The sequence below is a fragment of the Bombyx mori genome, chromosome 25 (genome assembly GCF_030269925.1).
Source record: "Bombyx mori chromosome 25, ASM3026992v2".
Classification (NCBI taxonomy): domain Eukaryota; kingdom Metazoa; phylum Arthropoda; class Insecta; order Lepidoptera; family Bombycidae; genus Bombyx; species Bombyx mori.
The window spans coordinates 277,730-290,018 of NC_085131.1; the positions used below are offsets into that span (position 1 = coordinate 277,730).

General features: G+C 36.5%; 1 protein-coding gene across 1 annotated transcript; it reads right to left on the reverse strand.

Moving 5' to 3' along the window:
- Window positions 1–942: 942 nt before the first annotated feature.
- LOC101743394 (pinin) lies at window positions 943–5,090 on the reverse strand. The gene is made up of 6 exons (XM_004925644.4): window positions 4,754–5,090; window positions 4,546–4,680; window positions 3,354–3,576; window positions 2,594–2,888; window positions 2,046–2,291; window positions 943–1,378 (listed from the first exon to the last, which is right to left on the reverse strand). Exons 1-6 carry the CDS (start codon window positions 4,882–4,884, stop codon window positions 1,221–1,223), a joined length of 1,188 nt encoding a protein of 395 aa, XP_004925701.1. The 5' UTR covers window positions 4,885–5,090; the 3' UTR covers window positions 943–1,220.
- Window positions 5,091–12,289: the final 7,199 nt, after the last annotated feature.

Genomic DNA, 12,289 nt, shown 5'->3' on the forward strand with positions numbered 1-12,289 from the left:
TCCTTGCAGCTGGAAGCCCTTACGGAAGGCAGGTGGTGCTCCCTACCTTGCAACATAACGGTTAGGAATTTGGTAACTGGAGAGGGTAATAAGGACTTGTAACGAAATAATAGCAGTATCTCCAGGACAGTCTAGAACCTCGGATTTACATTGAACATAAAAGAAGAGTAGATAACAATTGTTCTAAATCTATATTATACATAAGGACATTACTAGTTAACAATTTTCTCCAGGCTGAACCACGTAACCTCACCTACTGCCTGTTGCTGCCAAAGCATTCATACAATCCGATTTGAAAGCTAGGGCAGCCTTTACCTATTATTCATAAACGTTTGTTAAACAAAAGAAAGATAATAATAATAATATTGAAAGGCCTAATTTAGGTTTAAAGCACAAGAACATTAAGAACTCCTAATTAAGTGTTATAAAGAACAATAAAAAACGTACCTAGTAGTTCTTTACTTGACTTTACTTATTTATTGCTTAGATGGATGGACGAGCTCACAGTCCTGGTATTAAGTGGTTACTGGAGCCCATAGACAACTACAACGTAAATGCGCCACCCACCTTGAGATATAAGTTCTAAGGTCTCAGTATAGTTACAACGGCTGCCCCACCCTTCAAACCGAAACGCATTACTGCTTCACGGCAGAAATAGGCAGGGCGGTGGTACCTACCCGTGCGGACTCACGTGAGGTCCTACCACCAGTAATTATAATTTTGCGGGTTTGATTTTTATTATACAATGTTATTCCTTTAACGTGGAAGTCAATCGTGAACATTTGTTAAGTACGTATTTCATTAGAAAAATTGGTACCCGCCGGCGGGATTCGAACACCGGTGCATCGTTAGATACGAATGCACCGGACGTTTTATCATTTAGGCCACGACGACTGCTATCAGCTATACTTACTTATTTATTAAGAAAATAATGAAAAACCATTTTAATACGAATAAACTTTTAATATTTTCTCTTGTCTATTTGTAAAATTTATCAACTTTGCAGATTTATTCCTATATTACGCCTCGACATGACCGACTAATGTTCGCTGGATATTACCCAGTGTATGTACCTTCAAAATGACTTTCCATAAGCTGCTGTACGCTTGTAAGAAAAATCTGGAAATACCGTGATAAAAGTAGACCTTTATCACAGAACTTGTGTTCTTCAAGTTCCTACTCTGTTGATAATATTACCAGTCATGTCGATGTAAAGTCTACTAAGATTGATTAATAACTTCTTCTGTTGTTTCGGTGGAAACTTCGTCGTTTTTAGGATTGTCATTCACCTCTGATGGTTTTTCAATTATTTTACCTTCATCATCTTTTATATTTCTATCTTGTGGTTCAACAATTTCTGGTGTATTTTCTTGTTTTACTGCAAAGAGGTAGTATGGTTCTTTAGTATATGTGTAGATTACACTAAATATCCCTTTTATTTTTTTCTGCCATTCCATCACCATTAAAAACAAACACTGCACTTATTTAACTTCAGGTTTGTAATTTAGATTAACATATTCGGATTATTTTTTTCAATAGGGACAGTAGCTTGATATAATAATTAAAACACATTCTTAGTTATGTTTCATAATTCACCATTATTGAATAACTAAAAATTACATCAGTTAAAAAAATTACTAATGTGTATATTTGAAAACAAACTAAGAAGTAAAAAGCTTATTTTTTCTAAACTGATTACAAAATGGCATCATTGCAGAAAGTCTGTTTGGGGAGTATGTTGTAAATGAAGAAACCAAAAGAGAAAAATAGACTTTCAGGTGGCGAAAACCCCTTTTTGCTAAGACATGCTAGGGGAAACTGTCTGATATTACACAAAAGTACTTTGAAGTGCCTGTCTTATCTCTTACTCAAATGAGTGTGGCCCCTAAAAATGTGGAAAAAATGCACATGATAGTTTGTAGCACCACCATCATGAATGTGTAATGCAAAAGAGTCAACCAGATATTCATCACTTTTCCTTGTGCACTCACTTATCTTTCCTTCCTCTCATCATACAACCTTTAAATTACTCATAAAATACATACTCGTCTCTTCTTGATTTGAATGTGTCATAGTGGTGTCTTCGTGAGTATCCTCATCCGGTCCATCAGCATCACTGTCATCTCTTTCAGTGTCAGCTGCAAACTTGTCTCTCGTCTTTTTATCTGGTTTTTCCTCCTTAACTTGCTGTCCATTCTGTTCCGGCCCTTGTTGGTGGAAACGTTTAGTGCAGCGTTGTTCTATACGAGATAATTCATCTTGAAGTTCTTCGCGTTTCTTTATAACACATTCTGCAAGTTTTAATGATTTTTATGAATTTTATATGTATTACATTGCTCAATATATGCATGTTAACATCAATAATATATCTATTGGTTGCAGTAATTACTCAAGTGTTTGCACCAACAATATATATAACAGAAAACATAATAAATTAATTATTAGTAGAATTCTACCACAAATGAAAATGATTTCAATTGCAATAGACAAGACAGTGAGACTAGCGGGCTCACAGCCCTCCGACTAAGAAACAAAGCATTGTCTATGATAAATACAATGAACTCCCCAAAGAAACTTAATATGGAATACTGACTATCATGGTACATCTGACTCAAGTCCAACTTTTCTTTCGCTTTATCATTCAACTTCTTCGGCATCCAGTATACATGCGGCTTTGCTTTAGTCAATATAAAATTCCTAAGGTTCTTCTGGGTTGTCTCCCAGATCTCAAATTCTTGTACTCGACCCATCTTTGCTTCTAATGCTTTTATTGTGGCTTTCTTCTGTTCTCTTTCTGCAAACATTACTTTTCTCTCTCTAAATTCTTTTTCCTTTTGTAATCTTGCTTGCTCTTCTATTTTCCTTTCAACTTGTGCTTTCTTATCTTCCTGAAAAATATTAATTATCATAAAATATGAAGAAACTACACAGGCAGATCAAAGTTCATTGAAAAGCTGATTTACAAACAAAGTATATTTACTGCATGAGTTTTTTCAGGCAAGGTTACTATCCTGTTGGTTTTTAGTGGGGAGTCATCAACATTGCTTGGCATCAGAAATGAGCTGGGTCATATTGATGAAAATCCATTGTGGGCTTACATTGTAGTTTGCCAAGCAGCCCATTAGATACATATTACCAGTAAACCAAATTAGATATACATTTAATTTGAGGAAAATATTTTTGAGAAAAAAAAACAAATTTATAGATATATTTTTTTCTCAACAACATTCTGTACATTTATCTTTCAAAAATCCTCATTGTTCCAAGTTGAGGATCGGTAAGTTACCATGATAGGAACACAGCAAGTAATCTCAAAGTATAATGTTTAATATATTTAAACGTATGGGCCAAACCTTAGTCTGCAATTCAATTTCTTCCTGTTTAAATTTCTGTAATGTACCAAGTAAGGAACCAAAAATTCTTCTATTCCGTGTGCGTGCCTGTTCATCATCACCCTGTGCTTTAAGGATTGCTGCTCTTGTTGGTAGTTCTCTACACACTGCTGATGACACCCGAACTCTTTTGTTCGTTGGTAAGTCATCCTCACCATCACTATTGTCAGCTCTTGCTGATATTCTGATGAGATTTATATATCATAAGAGCAATTTTTACAAACAATAATAATTATATTTTTGTTTCCATGTAAAATAATTTGTACAATAGGTTGCCCATATTAATTATTGTTAATGTTTACTGTGACTTTTATTATTTTATACGTTTTAAATACTTTAGAATTTTTGTGGTCACAGACAACAGTCAAAAGGAACAGTTTATTCATATATTTCTTGGATGGCTAGATGAGATCATGGTCCACCAAGTGTTGAGTGGATACCAAAGCCCCATAGACATCAACAATGTAAATATCGCCCAACTTGCAACACAAGTTCTAAGTCTCAATTTTATAGTACAATAGCTGTCCCCGCCCTTCAAACTCAACAACTTCAAACAAAATGTGTTTATGATTGACTGCAGAAATAGGCAAGGTGGTATTCGATATTTACCTGTGCAGGCTGTGAACCTACCACCAGTAATTAGGCAAATTTAAATTTTGCTGGTTCAATTTTGATTACAGGTTGTTATACCTTTAACATGGCAATAATTTGTGAATATGTGTTAAATACTACATTTCATTCAAAAATTGCTAATGGCTTGTGAGATTCCAATTTCAGGACAGTTGGATAGCTTAATACAAATATACTGGGAATTGTATTTTTAGGCCATGTTAATTTCAGTTTTAATCATGCCTACTACTCACGAAACTGAAGCAAATACTTAAATACAATTTAAAACTCATTCAGAATTAAAGAAGTTAGTGGGAAAATGATGAGTGTAAACTAGATACACTGACAGATTTTTAATATGGAAATTTATGTTTTAAATTTGGTAATTGGATGTCGTTGAAGCCAGTTGTGCACAGGACAATTATGACCTTGAAAAACAAATTTCAATATTGTTTACACTTAGCATTATGACATCTAATTTAGTTTTTCCAACAGATTGATCTTGTTCAAATCCGTCAACGTAATCTATATAATTGCAATTTACCTGCTAAATACAGTTTTTGTCTCCTGTTTACGTTTTCCAAATTGCTCATCAGGTTTGAAGTTGTTACCGCTTTCTGTAAAAGAATTTCTGTTTCCGATACGATTGCCACCTCTAGGATAGTCTCCTGAGTTAAATCTGCAACAATTGATAATTAGATTACAAGTTATACATCAAGAAATTTACAAAAATCTATATTTTAATGGCTAACCTATCATTCGCAAAGCGTCCTGTGGTTTGAACAATCTTTTTAATGTTTTCATCTAGTTTAAAGAGGTTACTCTTCTCGTTCTCTAGTTGTGCTCGTAAAGAACTAAAAGATATAGCTACTTCTGTCCCCATTCTATTTACAATTTACGAGAAAATACTGGTATCATCTAAAACAAAATTCTCTTTAGAATAGCTGAAAATTGATACAAAACGCACAGGTAAAACACAAATACACAGACAACAAAAACTACACATCAAACGTCACACTGAAAACCATAGATAGTCAGTCGACTCGGAGGAATTGAAAAACGGAGGAGGATCTTTCCACTGCGCGCCACCAGAGCAAATATATTAAAGACCATCTGAGTTACGTTTTCAGAGATAATTTGTCTCACGGACCATCCGACTCTGGAATGAATACAGCTATCACCCTCGGTGTTTCCTGAGTGCTATGTCAATATCTATTTTTAAACAATGTTTGGAGAAAGTCCTCTGCAATAGGCTACACTTTGACTAATTCGATGACGTTGCCGATGTTTATGAGCGACTAGCGACCCGCCCTCGCTTCGCTTCGGAAACATTAAAACACACATGAAACCGAAAAAAATAAATAAAAAAATTTATAAAAAAAGTAGCCTATGTTCATCAGGGACAATGTCGGCTTCTAATGGAAAAAGATTTTTTCAAATCGGTCCAGTAGTTTCGGAGCCTATTCGAAACAAACAAACAAACAAATCTTTCCTCTTTATAATATTAGTATAGATAGTAAGCTCGATAATCGGAAAAAAGGTTTAAAGAACAACATCAAAATCAACGGTTAGAATTTTAAATATTTAACGGTGGTAGGACCTCTTGTGAGTCCGCGCGGATGGGTACCACCGCCCTGCCTATTTCTGCCGTGAAGCAGTAATGCGTTTTGGTTTGAAGGGTGGGACAGCCGTTGTAAATATACTGAGATCGTACTTATATCTCAAGGTAAGTGGCGCATTTACGTTGTAGATATCTATGGGCTCCAGTAACCACTTAACACCAGGTGGGCTATGAGCTCGTCCACCCATCTAGGCAACGAAAAAAAATAAAAAAAATTACATCAGCATCTTGTAATACCACAAACCGAATCATGGAAAATAGCCGCACTAAGACTTACTTATCTTAGATAAAAAAGTTCTTCTCAGTCGCTTGTACTCTTGGCAGAATAGTTGTGGCCATCAGTTCCGGTAGTGGCGCGCTTCAAAATGTCTCCACTCCTCGCTTACCGCGGCCCTTCTTATGCACTCGTTGATCGAACCGTTTAGGGCTACTTTTATTTGGTCGGCCCATCATGGATCATAAGGCGCTCCACTGAGTCGTCACCCCGTCGCGACAAAAGTCCGAAGAAAGTGAGAATGCGACCCTGAACGATGGAGGATAGACGCTGCTTGATACCGAGTTCCTGTAGAATTGACTGATTCGTTCTGAACTCCGTCCCCTGTATTTGCAGCATTCTTCTCCAGGACCACATTTCGCATCTATCCATCCAGCATCTATCTTCTTTTTCTCAATTTCTCTCAATGTCTAGGTCTCAGCAGCGTGTAAAAGAAAAAGAGAAGCCAAGCGCTCTTACAAATCTAATTTAAGTAGCTTTGGTGATATTTAGATTCCCTCAAATTTTCTTCAGCCTCAGCCCATGGCTGACATCGAAATACCCATACGTCACTTGACTTCATCAACGCACCCGCCACTCTTTGAAATCAGTATGGCCAAGTAAGTGTACGATGATAACATTTATCTTATGTATTTGGTTCGATATATCCACTGATGAGACTAGCGCATACCATAAAATGATACAAAAATAGTATCTATAAATCTGAATTATAAATTAATAAAAGTCCTGTGTGGCGACATTGTACTCCAAGACGCATGTTGAGACTTGTGAATGGGACGTTCAACATTGGTTCACCTTGGTTGTCACCTGGGTGGTTGGTCCACCTTATTTTGAGCGGATTTTGATATTATTACTTATTAGTGTCTTCCGAATTGAATTTTGCTATTAAAACGTGATATTTCTTAGCGCCGGAGAAAACCGTATTTATTGGGTAATTCGTGGTATTATCATGACAGCTCGTCCCTAAAATTCCTAGTTAAGTGACAAGCATAGTCATTGCTCGTGTTCATCAGCAGTGCTTAGGTTATGTTATTTAGCAAATTCGCGACCGTCAATAAGCCCTATTGATTCTATACTCACCAAATTCATAGTACCTAGTTTGTTGAAAAAATATCCCTAAATAAAATAAATTTAAAAAGTCATAATTTATGGTGTCACCAAAAAACTCGAATGCATTAAATATAGGTACTGACTAAACGCGTAAAACAAGCTAAGTAGGTATGTATATTACTTAGGTGAAGACATTGCAGGCGGGGATAAGCAAGGATGTTCAATATTTTAGAATACATTGACCGATTATCATTGCTATATTCGCGGACGGCATATTGAAATAACATGCTCGTGCATTACTATGCTCATCAATATGCTCATGCCCTTCAGCAATGCCACTGGGCTACTTACCTTCAGATTTTTTTTAAAAACTTAAGATGATTCCGTCAGACGAGTTAGTCTATAGATTGTGCTGAAGAATTGGACAAACATATGGTCAAACAACATACTCTGCTTTGGCTTGTCAATTTTATCACCCATCAATGTCACTATGACCTTGTATTTCATTGTAGTCATTTTGTGGATTCCCAGCCGAGCGTTCAGGCGTGCTATGAAAAATTTACCGACCACCGTCAAACTTTTACAGACGAAATTGGAAATTTAGTACAGGAAATTTATGTTAAGACTTGATTTCAATATAATGTCTGTATAGAATAGCAAATGACTAGATTACTGAAGTTTTTCGAACTGCATTCAAGATTATTTGAAAAGCCGTCTAGAATTAGAATTAGCCAACCATCACAAAATACATTTGCATTTGAGATACTTATCGTGTCTTAATACGATATGACGGAATAAATTCGGATCTGGCTTTAATGATGTATTGCGACAATTTAAGTTTTGCTTAAAACACTTGTGATTAAGAACCCGCTCATAGTAGACGGACACATTACTGCAAAACTCACAATTGCCTCACCCACCTCCGTAAATACTTCTCGTTACGAACATAACTACACTAGAAGGTGGCGGATGCCCTGCAAGAGATCGACGGTTGTAGACCAGGCTTAGACAGGTACATTTCCAGGTTTTCTGACCATGAAGTAACATGAAGTATATTTACAAGAACTCACAGACGACCGCATCTGAGCGGTTTGTTTGTTTGTCTGAGTATTTTGATACGTTTTTATATTTGGTATGGACGACTCTGTGTGTCTCACCACTACCACTAAGTGCTCAATCTTCATCCAGAGCCATCTTGATAAACATCCAAGATATCGATGTTCCGTCACATAGTTGAATATTTTCTATAAACTATAAATAAGGAGTACCCACTCGAAGTACGTATCTTACCCACCCCATTGCTGATTACTGACTGAAAATTATCATAGCAATTAAGCTCATTACAGTATCGAAGGTAAGTTGTGAGTTTTGTGTCGTGATAGGTCACGGTCGTTACCGATGTATTGGCGTTACACGGAGTACAAATGTGAACGTAAGACATAACGAAAGGCAAACGGAACTTACACTGGAACGTAACTGTGATATAATAAAAAAAAAAAAAAAAAAAATATACTGCACACCCACGCGTATGTGTAGATACAATATCATCAAGTCACCGTACGTAGGTACCTACTAAAGGCACTTGGACTACGCAGAAACAAAATGAAATTGCGAACTCTCTGATGGTGAACGTTCTGTGTCGTGAAAGGCTACTAATGGATTCCATCGCAAATGCACAGCGATCTCTGAGTACTATACCAGTTTAATGCCATCACCGACCTGCATTTACTGGTAAGAGGCATTTTAAGCCCGCATCCGGCTATGTTTGACTCTATCTCTGCCGCATTCGGTTCTGCGATTCTGAACAGTCGCTATTTAATTTGAAACTTCGACCCCGACTCAGGCTGGGTGGCTGGGATTCACATCGAGATCCGGCAAATACCAGATGAGCTATCAGTGAATATGGCTAGTTAACGTAAGAAAAAAAGTATCTAAGCCAGCACTTTTTTGTTTGTTTAAATTAGCATAGGCCATTGTTTCAACTAAATTTTCATGAAAAGCTAAAATTCTAATTGACAACATGACAAGAGAACAAGTATTAAAGCAATTTCCACAAAATGTCTTTAAAATCAACGCCAATTTATTTTAAATGCTACAAATAATGAATGAGTATGTACGTCAGTTCTTGATCAAAGTACAACAAAACGAAACGCGCCACACCACAGCCATTTGCAAGCGTTTCGCGCCAAAACGACTAACACGCCATTTTGTTTGTCTGTTTTCGATTTACGCTAACTGAGTTGGATTGGAACTTAGTAGTCATATTTTACTTGTTCAGACGCATTAATTTTAAACTTCAATTTAATGCCACTGTTACTACCATATTCTACCAAAGTAAGTTAATTCCTATTAGTAATCAGCTCTAATCTAGATGACAAAATTCGACCAATTTCTGAAACAATCTTATGCCCTGGTGTTGTACCAATCACTCAATCACGATGCACTTAATATTAAGTATGCCGTGCGCCCCTCCTTTATATAATATGATTATAATAACCGGGAACAAGTCACACATGCTCATCTACCCCAAGCTAAAATACCCTGTTCTGTGGGAATCATTGACTGATACCTATATGTAGGTACTATGTGTGTATTGTGTACGTTGAAAAACATATTGTTAAAGGCTGGGGCTCGGGATAAATAAAACATTAACCAATATACAAATTAAAACTCAATTTCATCATTACCACACTTTGGTAGACTTGGAAGGTTGCAATATCACAATTCACTTGTTTGGCTTCGCTAGAGGTGATCCGTTCGCTGTTTCACTTCGAGTAGAATTGATTACTGTCTTCATTTTTTTACTTACGTCACGACATGTCCACAATTTTCGAAAATACATATTTCCAATAATACTAGTTGTTTCCACATCCGTTTTTGCTATTTGACAATAGATGGTGTTACATTCCCCGAACATAGTATATTGTATTAGTTGTTTTGAAAACTATTTGTGCTGTTTGATGACAGGTGGCGCTACTCGTACCGACATATAGACATTAAACACTAACAAAATTCAAGCTTTCTCCTTGTTCATTACACGTATGTTGGTATGATAGTCGAATTGAACCCACGATACTTAACCCACAGTCAAGGGCGTTAACTACTGTACGACCGAGTCAGCTATGATTTAGTGAATAAATTGATTAATTGATTTTAATACATAAATGCAATGCGTTAAAAATATAATAATTTGAAAAGTAACAAAAGCAATCTGAGGGAATTAGCGCCAATACCCAATTCTCACAAATCCACATACAACGTTTCGATATATTGTATAAAGTTGCTGTCAGACGCACGAAGTATTTGGCGGAACCGCGCGCGCACACCACAACCGCCAAATAAAACGTTCGCGCTGATTAATTACGACGCAACTTACAAATGACAGTGTGTTTGTCCCCGCTAATATCTTTAGAAGTCGAAGCCGCTTTGGAAATTAAAAAAATAAACGTGTAGTCTACCGGAAAAGATTTAGTGTTGCCTGTATTATTAAATTACCGAAGACATTTCAGTAACCTGTATGGAGTTTACAAGCGCATCAAGTTAATAATGTACTTAATTTGTAATTTACACTGTAATAGGCTCTAGTTACCAACAATATCGCTTATTTCTAAATAAAAAGACTATAGGTTTTTCACGTTATTCCAGCACCTAATATAATATATAACTTAATGAAAATTATCTAATGAAATTTGTACCGTACCATTTTATTTATTTCTATTAAGTGAAATACTGTATGAGGTTTATGGCATAATACTCTTACTAATTTAAAAAAATCCTTCGTTCTTTGAAGTTGTAATAACAAAAAGCCCAGCTTTTTTTTTCTTGCCATTGTAGGTAGACAAGCCTTTCTGTAATATAAAAATACATGTATCTAAGTGCAAAGAATGCAATTACAATAATTAGCTAAACTAACTCGTCTTTCACTTCTTTTTCTCCACCTTATCCCACTAGGTGGGGTTGGCGCAGCTAATTTTTCTCTTCCATTCTCTTCTATCAGCCGTCATCTCAACACTCACTCCTCTCTCTCTCATATCGTCATTCACACACTCCATCCATGTCTTCTTCGGTCGACCTCTTGCCCCACAACCTTGCACTACCATTTCCATACATCTCCTAGTCACATGCATCTTCTCTCCACAAACTAACTGGTCTTTATCATTTAAATTACTAAGCATCTAAATGCTTTTATCATCTAAATGCAAATCCGATTTTTGCAGTTAATTGGGCCACAAAAATAAGAAATCTATAATTTGTGTAATTTCACAAACTTGTTATCCCCGTCGCTTGAAAAAAACCCAAATCGTTTTCTACTAAAAAGCGTGACTGTTTTTATTTTTAAATTGAACTGTACCGTGGTGCTTTACATAAATCTATCCGGTGTAAAACACTCGCATATTTTGTGACTTTATTTTTAATGTCATTTTATTTTAAAAACACGCATTTGTTAAATTAAGTATTTGAGAGATGTTTGTTTATACAATCATTCAGCTATCTATCCATATTTAGGTTCAACCTAATTTATACAGGCGGTAAGATTAATAAACTCTGTCATGAATTACGATGCCTGTGGTTTTCGATAACCACTTACCATCCAAGTGGATCGTGAGACCGCAACAAAACGGTACACGGTTAACCAGAGTTAATTCCCTACGAATAGATTTTCGCACGTTTGCTTTGCAGGAGTTGACCTGTTGTTCGTACGATTCTTTCCTTAATACATAGGTATAGAAAGGAGCAAGTCGAGAACTATTACGTAATAGTTCTCGACTTCTTCAATTCAACATTTATGTATCCGCGGACCAAAGAGGGTCGTACATAATACTCGTATAGGTACTAGAGTCTGCCCGGGCAGGTCCCATCCTCCTACATACGAGTAGTTCTGCTGCAAAGCATCATGCTTCCCCGTTTGGAGAGCGGAACAGCCGTTAAATTATACAATCGAAACCTCGACCTATCGTTGAAGGAGGAAGACGTCTGTGGTTTCAACCTCCTGCCTATTTCTGCCGCGAAGCAGTCACACCCTCCAGTTTCACAGCCGGTATACTCGTACAATACAAGAGATCTCAACCTCCTGTCTCAAGATGAGTGGCCGCATGCGTGTTGTTGTTGATGTCTGTGGGCCTCGGTGACCAATGGCATCAGATGGATCGTGAACTTATTCACATTTTAGATGCAGCATGAATAAATTATTAAATGAAACAAAAATCTGTCTATATAAAAATACTTATTAAATTTTAAACTTCGCTAGTTCGTAAAGTTATTACAGGTGAGTTTTTTTTTCATTGTTTAGATGTGTGGACGAGCTCACAGCCCACCTGATATTAAGTGGTGTCTGGAGCCCAT

Excerpts from the sequence above, each read along its gene's own strand:
- LOC101743394 (XM_004925644.4), bottom strand. The coding sequence starts at position 4,884 with ATGGGGACAGAAGTAGCTATATCTTTTAGTTCTTTACGAGCACAACTA. Across the intron at positions 2,889-3,353 it reads AAATTGAATTGCAGACTAAG|GAAGATAAGAAAGCACAAGT; the intron begins GTTTGGCCCATA and ends AATATTTTTCAG. Across the intron at positions 1,379-2,045 it reads TTCAAATCAAGAAGAGACGA|TAAAACAAGAAAATACACCA; the intron begins GTATGTATTTTA and ends ACCTCTTTGCAG.